The sequence below is a fragment of the Polyodon spathula genome, chromosome 50 (assembly GCF_017654505.1).
Source record: "Polyodon spathula isolate WHYD16114869_AA chromosome 50, ASM1765450v1, whole genome shotgun sequence".
In the NCBI taxonomy this organism is placed as follows: domain Eukaryota; kingdom Metazoa; phylum Chordata; class Actinopteri; order Acipenseriformes; family Polyodontidae; genus Polyodon; species Polyodon spathula.
In genome coordinates this window covers 984,805-996,932 of record NC_054583.1, presented here as the reverse complement: position 1 = coordinate 996,932, position 12,128 = coordinate 984,805, and the positions used below count along the sequence as shown (strand labels likewise).

The 12,128-nt window shown below is 41.4% G+C and overlaps 1 protein-coding gene across 5 annotated transcripts in view; it reads left to right on the top strand.

Moving 5' to 3' along the window:
* Window positions 1-12,128, top strand: part of LOC121306761 (V-set domain-containing T-cell activation inhibitor 1-like) — a 31,456-nt gene that overhangs the window by 17,419 nt on the left and 1,909 nt on the right. The window contains exons 1-2 of one of the 5 annotated variants that reach the window (XM_041238675.1): window positions 5,893-6,203; window positions 6,583-7,737. In XM_041238675.1, coding sequence (XP_041094609.1) covers window positions 6,088-6,203; window positions 6,583-7,282 — 816 coding nt within the window. In that variant the 5' untranslated portion in view covers window positions 5,893-6,087 and the 3' untranslated portion in view covers window positions 7,283-7,737. Of the gene's footprint in view, window positions 1-5,892; window positions 6,204-6,582; window positions 7,739-11,009; window positions 11,182-11,759; window positions 11,840-12,128 lie in introns of those variants that run through there. The other 4 variants (XM_041238672.1, XM_041238674.1, XM_041238676.1 and 1 more) reach the window with 4 other exon arrangements.

Here is a 12,128-nt window from a genome sequence, read left to right as displayed (position 1 = left end):
ACATTGATAAGAGCACCAGCTGTCCAGTAAGCTGCAGCGCGGTGTGTGCTGGAGGTCTGAGAGACGCCCTTCCGAAGTGATGTGAAGGGTATACAATTACAACAGAGGAAATAAAGTTTTATTTATTTATTTATTTATTTATATACTTCTTAGTACCTTGGAGGAGTTCAGATGATTGTGAATTAATTGCCTTTTTTTTAAATTACGCAACTTTACTTTTCGCACTTAGATTCAGCACACTGTTTGAGTCATACACACGTCATTAACAACCCATACACAACTTTTTGTGCCCATCAGTGTGTTTTTTATAAAGTTATTTCGACCATTTTAATGAAACTTTATCCATACCAATGTGATCAATCTTTTCAAAAAGCTCCTTGCACTTAAACATCACTAGAGCAGGGCTTCTCAAACTCGGTCCTGGGGACCCCTCTGGGGACCCCCTTGTGTGTGCTGGTTTCCATTTCATATTTCAAGTTAGCGGTAACATTTGATAAGCAAATCGAACTGCAACTGTTTAAGAGCTGAAAACAAGTTAAAAGGTGTAATTAAGCAAATTATCAGTTCAATGAAGGGTCTAGTTGAGTGATTGAGAGCACGGTTGGAATGGAAACCAGCAGCCACAGGGGGTCCCCAGTTTGAGAAGCCCTGCTCCAGATGTCACTGTATTTAACTACGGAGCAAGTGCTTTACAAATAACCAGCCAACCAGTTTGAGTACAACCTGAAGTCGGCGGGGGGTCGCTGTTATCAAAAGAGATTCCCTGGTAGCTCGGACTGTAGCTCGGGCTCCGCCCAAATATTCTACTTCAGCAGCCCGCAGATAAAATTGACCTCAGAAAGTCGAGTGTCGGGACTGTGTGCGTTAAACGTGGGAGGTAAAGTGTTTTAAAGTTGTGTTTTTTATATATTGACAAAGGAAGTGCTATATGTCTCTTTATATGTATTAATATAGGCCGGGGTTTTACACAGGAGGTACGCGTGGGATCATCGCAGGATGGCCAAGAAATGCAACAATTAAAGTTAGTGAAAGAAAACAATGATCTTAAATTATTATTATTATTATTATTATTATTATTATTATTATTATTATTATATATTATTAATAATAATAATAATAATAATAATAATAATAATAATAATAATAATAATAATATAATGGTATTATATATTACCTCTTAACCACTGTGAGTGAATATTGATTTTTCGTTTGGCAGCTCAGAGGTATTGTATAGTTATTGAATGATCATCTATAGATGTGTGCGCTTGAGCGAACATAATAATATGTTTATTCATGCGTGATTTCCAGTGTGATATATCACAGGGTGAAGCAGGGGTCTGGCGATTCTGCTATGGAGAGCGCTGCTCATGAACTTTGCAGTTTAAACCCAGATTATGCCGTGCATCGTTTCTCGCGTGGATGTATTTCTTACTTGCAAAAGAAACACGAAGAAAGAAAACACAAGACTTACTGAGCGTGCAAAGCGACGCGAAGTTATATCATTTGAATCATTTTGACTGCAACAGATTCTATTGTTTTGTATTTTGCGCGCATTCTATAAATGCCACCAGTTCACACGAAAAGCAGATGAAAATGCAAGTTTAATGCACAGACAGAGGCTTCACAATAATACTTCATCATCCAAAATGAGGAATCAGAAAGGTACACTTTCACTTAAGTTAGGTCAGAGGCTTCACAATAATACTTCATCATCCAAAATGAGGAATCAGAAAGGTACACTTTCACTTAAGTTAGGTCAGAGGCTTCACAATAATACTTCATCATCCAAAATGAGGAATCAGAAAGGTACACTTTCACTTAAGTCAGGTTTCAACTGACAGACTAACAGTTCTCCTTAGCCCGGGTATCGAGTGCGAGAGGCACAACAAACAGTTCCAGTAACTCCGTTCCGAGTCACTAATACAATCTTTTATATATTTTAATGTACCTGGAACCCCTCGATTGTCTGTAATAAAACGAAAACAGAACTTTATGCTATTTGAACAATATAAGCAATTTTATGCAACAGTTGTCAACTTTTGCATCCTGCATGACACACTCAAAACTTGTTTTCTTGCGCCCGCTAGTGTAATTTTGTAGCCACAGCATTAGCTGTAGTTGTTGGTACACAATGTTTTTTGTCGCAATATGCTGGCTTTCTTAAAAAGTGTTTCATCGTTATAGTTTTACCTTGAGGTTAATGGTTTTGATGTTGTACCATTTGAAATGGCACACAGAATTATACTGGGATGTGAAGTCAGTGGTCAAGTTTATAATGCAGATGTTGGATCAGGCTATTCCCAGATACTTATTTCTGATTCTGTGCATCCAAAGACTTTCAATTAAAAGTTTTGAGAATTACTGTTGGTAGACTGTCCTAAACCAGCAGTCTGTCAGTCCCACACTGGTGCGACATAAATTATATAATAATTAAACGTGGAAAAATAAATTCTATTAACCAATATTATTGTGCCTTGCATTGCAACTGAGTTTCCATCAGCGAATCCTGTAACGGGGTTCTGAGGTGAAACCTCCAGACAGAAGGGATACAGTTCATTAAATTAGTTTTGCATAAAGGTGATTATATAAACACCGGTTTGGACGGTAATAACGGTCCTTTTCTTTAATTTCTGATAAGTAATCTAGCAGTGAATATCTAGTGTTATAGCACGACACAAAAAACACCAAAAAGCCAGCTACGCTCAGAAAACCAGCGCTTCAATGACATCTTTCATTACCACAGGAAAACCAAAGAGTTACAGAGGCCTTTGCATGTTGTGAATCTGTGACAGGCCTTTCCCCAGACTCACACAGTGCAAAATATTCTGCAGGGAAGTCTAGTGAAAGAGCATTTCTATTACAATGTCGGAGTCAACCTTGCGTTAGAAATTCAGATTGATTGATGTGTTTATATACAGCAATACTGAGTTCATTTAAAATAGAAGAGAGTTGACAATGAAATGTTTCTGACAGTAGTATTACTAATCCACCACACAGGTACATTGCAGTGAATAACGGTGCAATGTCACATTGTTGTGTATTGTTGCTTTTTTAAATGTATTTCTTTCATTTCGAGGGCATAGCTTGACGACGAGGTTAATGTGAAGCACGGTTTAGGATATAATACAGCTCTCTCTCAATATGCACAGCACGTTTAGCCCTGGCTTCACTGCACATATTTCTCATTGTAACTGGTGGGTACTAAGAAAAAAAGCGTAGAGCTGTGGAAAACAGAAATAGGAAGTAGCTTGCGGTTTACAAAAAAGAGAGAAACGAAAACTGTGGGGGGGGGGCTGTAGATCGTATGCCCTCTAATTGTCCACACCAGCGGTCCGATTGGATGGCTTGGCCATGCGCATTACTCCTTTCTGCCGGTGACATGACTGTAGAACTCCTTGCAGCTCACTCTGGAATTAATCTTTGCTTGGGGTTAGGGTTAGGGTTAGGGTTAGGGTTAGGGTTACTTCACCAGCGCAATACTGCTTCGATTCCTGCAATTCAATTCACAGTCACAAGACCGATAGGAATGGTGCAGTGTGGTGTGATACGCTCGGGCAAGCTCTGTAGCAACAACTTGAGTATCTAACGTTTCACTGGACTTGCTGAAGAAGTTTCAGTCGAGGGGATTCGGTTTTGCAGCTTGGCAGTTTTGCACATGTTGCAGCACATGTAAACCTAACCACTCTCCACTATACGGGACTGCATGGCAGTGAATGGTAACCCTATTCACATTATTTTTTTTAATTGCTCTTAATGGGTTTTACTTTTATAAGCAGATATTTACTATTCGTGTAGTCTTATAGTTTGTAGTTAGTTGTATAGTGAGGTGGAGACAAGTGAGGTGGAGACAACGGAGGAGTGGATCCACCTGAAGGCTGTGCCATCGCCACAGACAGACCAGGACACCTGCCTCAAAGAGAAGGAGTGGTGCTTTGCATGTGCTGAGCCTGGGCACTTCACTGTGTGCAGCCTCATGCACGGGTTCCTTCAGCCACTTGCTTAGAAGAGGAAGAAGGGAAGGAGCAGCAGTTCCCAGAAGGGGAAGAAGCAGCTCCAGCGCCCAAAAGGGTGGAGTCCCGAGCGTCCAGCAGCCACCAGGGAGGAGCTTGAGTGTCCACCTCACTTGAGGGGGAAGCACGAACGTCCGACGCACACTGAGGAAATATGGAACTGGCTAGTGAACACTAAAGTGGACCTTATGGAGGCCTTCTTGATGGCGATCGACCTGCTGTGGGCCAGAGATGGGGAGCGATGGGAAACCTGGGAACAGCAACACCACCCAACATCTGTCCCAGACAGTGCAGCTGTGGTGCTCGACTACCTGGCTGCAGTGCCATCGGGAGGAGCCATTCCACTCCAGATCCACAGACAGGGGCCAGAGGAGAGCTACACCTGGGGCCTGCATGTCATCACCTAGGGCTTTGTTGTGTCCAGCTTTGTTCAAAGGCTTTCAGCACCCCCACTTTAAAAATTGTTCCAGTGCCACTGTCTGACAGGGGAGATTTGAGCAGTTATCCCTGGCAGACATCTCGTGACAGTGTGTGGTTGGCAGCGGATTAATTATAAACAGAGCTGCTGTCGACCACGCAACTATTAAAAACCATGTACAGCCCATGAGACCTGGTCCAGGGTATGGAAGGATATGCATAAAACATCAAAATCAGTTAGAAATAAACTAATACACTATAAGTTCATACATAGAGTGTGAGGGACTCCAGCATGGGCTGGCACTAATATCAGTGGGATGATTGACGGCAAAGCGACGCATTGCAATCAACTGGAAGGATATTGACAAAATTATTGGGGACTTATGGCTTTGTTCATACTTGGAAATGCTGATGGTTGAAAAAAATGTCCTGAAATTTAGCGGATATGTAGAACGAAGAACATATGATTTGGAAACAAATAGTACAAATTATAAAAGACATCTCAGTCTATCCCAGAATAGATCTTGGGAATTCCAGTTCAAGTTATATAAACTGCTGCCTTGTCAGGGTTTTTTTTTTTTTTCTTCATTTTGTATTTTTACTTTATTTAACATGACATACACTATCCTGCAATAGCATAAACACATGTGTATATATATCCTGTTTTCTCATGCAAACAAACTAAACTAATAAAAATATGTAACCCTGTGCAGAAGGTGACTGTCACCCAATTAATTAATTCATTTCTTGCTAGTCTGGAGATGGTCCCCTCTATATAAGCCTGCAGGGTGTTCAGAGTGGGTGTTTGGAGGAGGAACACGTGAGAGACGAGAAACAATGTGTGCTTTTCATCTGTAGTACCTGTTCGTGTGTCTCTCTGCCAGCTATTCGGTCTACTTCATCGCCGCTCAGATACACAGTCACACCATATAATAATTATTTTTAACTCAGGCTATAGAAAAGGAGTAATTGTAATGGTGTGGTATAGGTTTGAAGATGTTTACAATTTTGGAGAAGCATGAAACCCCCGATTTTTCAATCAATCAATCTTTATTTTTTTATATAGCGTCTTCGTGGTGAATCATCGCAAAGTGCTCTATGAGCTCTTGCAGCAGGTGCTCAGCAGGGCCTGTGCAGTGTAGATGCAGAACGATTCTTCTAGTCTCAGGGATGACAGACGTGATCTTTTAATGTACATCTTGCAATATCAAAACCACAGCTGAGTTTAAATAAACAACGAAGAGCACATTGCTGTAAAATTCTCGCTTTACAACCACTGATTTCAGTGTTAAGATTTTTTTTTTTTATATTGTAGAATGTATGTGCGAAATTAAAAGGTAAGCCTGCTCATGTTACTTCAAATCTTTGTAGGTGTGACCTTTTTGTGAAATTATCTAAAAAAACAGAATCAAATAAATATGTAATACCAATATCAGAGCAGTTCAGAACACATTCAACTGAAAAACTTGAAAGTGGACTGAGTTTAATTATATATACAGAATTTGTAGTCATTCACAATGGCCCTTTCCTTGTGGGTTTAATTTCATGAAACTTTCCTGGAGTGTATAGTGTATAACTAGGAGCGCTGTGATGTGTAATAATAATGATAAACAGACAGACGAGTCTTTGAATATTGAGTGGCTCCAGTGTGTATGGCGGTATGAATTTGAGATTTCTCTTGTTTGTCGGTACAGAGATGCAGACGGAGCGTGCAAAGAGGATGGACTCTGCAGGAGAAGAAGCGTCCCTGAATTCACCTGAGCTGCCCTGGAACCAGTAAGACCCCTGATCCAGTATTGTACTCCAGGGTTTCTTTTAATCCTCTTCTGTTTGTGTCTCTGACTGTGCGCTGACTTTAGTGCAGTCTCTTTGTCTAGGGTTATGACTCCATGTTCACAATGACAGAGTGGGACAGTCCAGGGTTTTCAACTCGCACCCCAGTGCATTATGGGAAGTGTAGTCTTGCTGTGAAATGTACCTGAGACAGTTGAAAAGCCTAAACTGTCCTAAACTGTCCTAGTGAACATGGAGTCATATGGTAACCCTATTTTTGTCTTGTTTTATGTCAAGTTTCTCCTCGCTATTGAACCTTGCTAATGTGCTCAATCTATGTGTGTGTGTGTTTTTCTGAACTGTTTGCTCTTCTCCTGTTCAGGCTCTATTTGAAGAGAAGGACCGAGTCCAGGATCCAGTTAAGGAGGAGAGTGTGCTTCACTGGCCCTGCTGCTGCTGCTGTTAGCGGGGTATTTGCAATCCTCATACTGGCTGCTGGCAGGGTCAGCGGCAGTGAGTTTGTGACAGTCCCGAGCTCAGTGAAGTGTACTGAGGGGCAGGACTGTATCCTGAGCTGCACCTTCATCCACACAGGTGGAAGCTGGGACATGTGGTCCGATGTGGTCTGGAGACGAGTGGAAACGAGGCAGATCGTTCACAGTTTCCATGACAACAGGGACCAGCTTGCCTATCAGCTCCCTCAGTATGTGAGCAGGACCAGCCTGTTTGATTCTGAGCTGCAGCGCGGGAACGCTTCACTGCTGCTGAGGAGAGTCAGGGAGGAAGACGCTGGAGAATATGAGTGCTCTGTTTACGCTCATAAGCAGCACGGGTCGGGCCTGATTGAGTTAGTCCCGGTTCCAGCTGAACCCACATCAGCAGCCCTTACAGCTGAACCCACATCAGCAGCAGCAGCTGTTCTGAATGGACGACACCCCTGGTGGGTTTCAGGAGCAGTTCTCGTTTATTGGGTAGCTGCAAGTTTGTGTATCAGCCTGAAGCTGTATATACAACATGCAGGTTGTTGTTTCCGGAAGCCCCAGTGGTCTGACAGCTCAGTACAGTGCAGGACAGGACAGTGAAACCCAGTGCAGACAGACCGCTCCCCTGCACTGTTCAACACACCCAGTTTAATACAACCTCCCGCTTTCAATTAGAAACAGCAGCTCTGTGGGCGCTTTCTGTAAATCATTGCCAGTATAACACTTTTTTTTTTTTTCTTTTTTAAATGTGTGATTATGCAATGACTAATAAATGCCACTGGATGGCACCCAAGACATTAAAAAGAGCATCGTCGCCTCAAGCTGAGGGAACACAGCGCCACTTTTTCATAAACAGTGGCTTGAAACCTGGTTCCAGGAGACCAGGAGATCAAGTTTGAGGCTGTTTTGTTGTATCAAACCCCAGGTCTTCAAGCCAGAAAGGGGCTCCATGGTCCCTCAGCTTCACGCAACTGAACAGTAATTTGTAACATTTAACAGTTAGCGGTAATGTTTTATGAAAAAATATATATCTATGTACATATTAAAAGTTTTCTTTTTAAACAGTGTTGTGTGTATTTCTGAGCTACTTCTGGGAAGGTGCTCTTTGCCCTGAGAGACGCCCTGGTTTAGAGTCAGATGGGTCTCCAGTATCGTTCTGCATGGCAGTTACAGTCCAGCTCTTTAATATCACATTGAAGGGTTTCTGATGTGGTCCACTATCATTGATTGATATTATGTACAGCCAATGCAAGTGAAGGAGATCAACATTTCTCATCAGTGCGCTTCAGTTTTAGAAGCTGCATCTGCCCAGTGCCTTCCCAGGTCTCTGCTAATGTGACCTGCATGTCATGTATTCACTGGATAGATTTCCACCTGCTGGTCTGTTCTTTGGAATAACAGCAGCAGCATTTTGGGTAAAACCCGCCGCCGTAGAGAGTTTGTGTCTAGTGGAGATCCCTTCGTGCGGGCTGGTACTGTGCTTCTGCGCATGCGCCCCAAGGGCTGCGCTCTAAAAATAGCATTTTAAATTATAATTACGTAATATCAATTTGCAGATGTTGACCTTGAGCAAAATGTAAAAGTTACTTTTAAAAGTTTGACGCATTTTTTTTTTTTTTTTTTTTTTTGTAACATAGCGAAAATCTACAAAAAATAAATAAAAAAACAAAACAAAACAGCAAAATTTAAGACTGCTCGCCATTGACTTCCAATAGAAACTCCCGAGCTCTCTGTACGTCTTGAAGCCTTGCACACACGCGTGTAGGAAGCACGGCTTCCAGATTTCTGCAGGGTTTATAGCCCCAAGCCAGCGGCACTGGGGCAATTTTTGAAGTGGGGGTGCTGAAAGCCATTGAACAAAACTGGTACCCCTGTCTATGACGCAAGCCAAGCAAAGCCAGGGGGTGCTGCCCCGACCCCCTGCACCCCTACTTCCAGCGCCCTTGCGCAAAATCACTTCAAAATTAGCCCAAAAAACAGTATTTCTTTTAACGGATAGCAACTTTATTATTAACACACAGGCTTCTGCATAAAAAAGCAATTAAAAGCTTTCATAAGAAGAGATGCCTGGTATAAATTTGATAAAAACTACAAGCCCCAGTACAGCTCAGCCACACGTCACTGTCAATAACATGTGTAAGGAAGCCCTGAAGGGACAAATCAACATTCATACCAGCAACTGAATTACAGCGTGATCCCTTTATTGAAACCCTAACGCTGGCACCGTATCCCAAACAATATTGCAAACATGAAAACAGTTTCAATCTTTTAAAGCTATACCACCAATCTAATTACAATATCAACCCGCGACTCCTTAAGATTTCCTGCGGCTGTGTTTTTAAAGTAGCCCAAATACCGCGGGGAAACCGCGGACCCGGTAACGCTGGTAGGAGTGAAGGCGGAGCCGGATATCTCGCGGTCTTTGATATCTTTTATTATTATTATTATTATTATTATTATTATTATTATTATTATTATTATTATTATTATTTTGATTGTAGTTTTAAGTTATTTTTTTTCGTTTTGTTTTTTTATCTGTTTGATGAAGGTCCTTCCATGCAATAGACATCAGCCTTAACATATAATTATACACAGACTGTATGGCTTTTGCATATATTATAGGTCCTTTTTTTTTTATTATTATTATTTTTTTTTACTAACATATTGTTCCATTTCTTTTGAAAACATGAATAAATGAGGTTTTTGGAGAGTAAATTTACATTTATGGATATGGAATTTATTTTAATTCATTTTGGTCTGTTTTCACATATTTTGTTATTCCGAATAAAAAGATAAATTAATTTAATTATTTATCTTTGTATGTATACAGTTGGTTAGGTCAGTCCAAAAAAAAAAAAAATTGAGTAACTACAATTCAAAATAAATGAGTCGCAGTTTCAGAGTAAACATTGCAGAAGGAGCAGTGAAGGTCAATGTCACGTTTTATATTGCAGAAGGAGCAGTGAAGGTCAGTGTCACGTTTTATATTGCAGAAGGAGCAGTGAAGGTCAGTGTCACGTTTTATATTGCAGAAGGAGCAGTGAAGGTCAGTGTCACGTTTTATATTGCAGAAGGAGCAGTGAAGGTCAGTGTCACGTTTTATATTGCAGAAGGAGCAGTGAAGGTCAGTGTCACGTTTTATATTGCAGAAGGAGCAATGAAGGTCAGTGTCACGTTTTATATTGCAGAAGGAGCAGTGAAGGTCAGTGTCACGTTTTATATTGCAGAAGGAGCAGTGAAGGTCAGTGTCACGTTTTATATTGCAGAAGGAGCAGTGAAGGTCAGTGTCACGTTTTATATTGCAGAAGGAGCAGTGAAGGTCAGTGTCACGTTTTATATTGCAGAAGGAGCAGTGAAGGTCAGTGTCACGTTTTATATTGCAGAAGGAGCAGTGAAGGTCTGTGTCACCTTTTATATTGCAGAAGGAGCAGTGAAGGTCAGTGTCACGTTTTATATTGCAGAAGGAGCAGTGAAGGTCAGTGTCACGTTTTATATTGCAGAAGGAGCAGTGAAGGTCAGTGTCACGTTTTATATTGCAGAAGGAGCAGTGAAGGTCAGTGTCACGTTTTATATTGCAGAAGGAGCAGTGAAGGTCAGTGTCACGTTTTATATTGCAGAAGGAGCAGTGAAGGTCAGTGTCACGTTTTATATTGCAGAAGGAGCAGTGAAGGTCAGTGTCACGTTTTATATTGCAGAAGGAGCAATGAAGGTCAGTGTCACGTTTTATATTGCAGAAGGAGCAGTGAAGGTCAATGTCACGTTTTATATTGCAGAAGGAGCAGTGAAGGTCAGTGTCACGTTTTATATTGCAGAAGGAGCAGTGAAGGTCAATGTCACGTTTTATTTTTTTTAGGTGCGGTCTTTGATGTCTCTTCTGGAGCAAGGCGGAGAATGTTTGTCCCCAACCTCTCCCAGTCAATTACACGCGGTCTGCAGCTATTGGGTGGGGGTGGGATCATCTGCAAATGTTCTGCCCCGCCTGCTGCTTGCACTGGGTTTGCATACTTACCCAGCTGATGGTCCGACAGAGCAGCAGTAAAACTGACAGTCCCTGCTCTGTAATAACCCAAAAAACAAACCGCGCCGGGCTGTCTGTCAATGCAATGAAAGACTCGGGGGGAGCACAGGGCAGAGCCGTCGGGTGCTCCACGCTGTCTTGCCCGGCGCTGCTCTGCACACCAACGGGTGCATTTCAGCTGAAGGAACACGACACCGGCATCTCTTTATAAAAGCACGGGGATGTGCAGAGACGGGCAGCGCACTGGGGGGAGGGTGGGTCTGGGGTATGGGATAGGGGGTATGGGATAGGGGATAGGGTATAGGGGATATTCCCTCCCGGTTACAACAGCAAGGTTCAACATGCCTGCGCTACTGGCGTATCGTGATAAACAGACACGTCTTTGTGAATAACAAAGGACAAAAAAACACGTAGTGGAGGACGGAACTGGACCCGTGCAGGAGAGACTGTGGGCTTGCATTGCAGCAGGCAAATGTCGATGGTAAAGTGTTTCAGAGTTGATTTTTTTTAAATGTCTGCAAATGCAGTGCTTTCTGTCTGGTTATATTTATTAATGCATGGGTTCATGTCTGTATTAACCCTTTCGTTCTTGCGGCGATCGGGCGTAATTACCCTTCGATTGTACAATCCGTGATATATATATATATATATATTATATATATAATATATATATATATATATATATATATATATAGATATAGATATATACATATTACACACAAACACAGTAGATATTGTTGAGAATCCGTCATAAGTGATACCTATATTTTATTTTTTAATTTCGCTTTTGTTTTGTTTTTTCTGCGTTTAAGGAAATGAATGTGGAGCACACCAGGGACATGTCGCATATAGTCGGTTAACACGAACCTCCCATTGCCTGCAGTTCAAATAAAGGAAACGTCTCGTTTGAAGTTTTTATTTTATTTTTTTGCGTTTGTATTTCCTGGCAGTCATTTGGTTTTTTTTTTCATTTAGTCATTCTTGAAGACACGCCCCGATGAAACGGGGGGGGGGGGGGCCGCCCCCCTTAATTAGAATATTTTATGCAAATATTGCATAATTGGGATCTTTCTGGGCCAAAGGTCTGCTGTGTGTAGTTATTCAGAACGCAGCAGTGAAAATGACATTTAATGCCAAAGGTGAGGTCAGTTTAAATTTACATTCAAAACTTTCTCCAGCCTGAAATACGTGGTTAACAACTTGATATTTGAAATGCGCACAAAGACATACAAATGTATTATTATTATGCACAGAAAATACTTCATACTATAAGGATCATTTTAATACACTTTGAGTTTAAGTTTTTTTTTTTTGTATTATCTGCAAAATAAAAACCACCCACGCACTGTTCATTTATTTATGAGTTTATTTCGTTAGTAGAAGCCATTTGAGGTTAAGCAGGGAACTCTGAACCAACCCATCTTTATC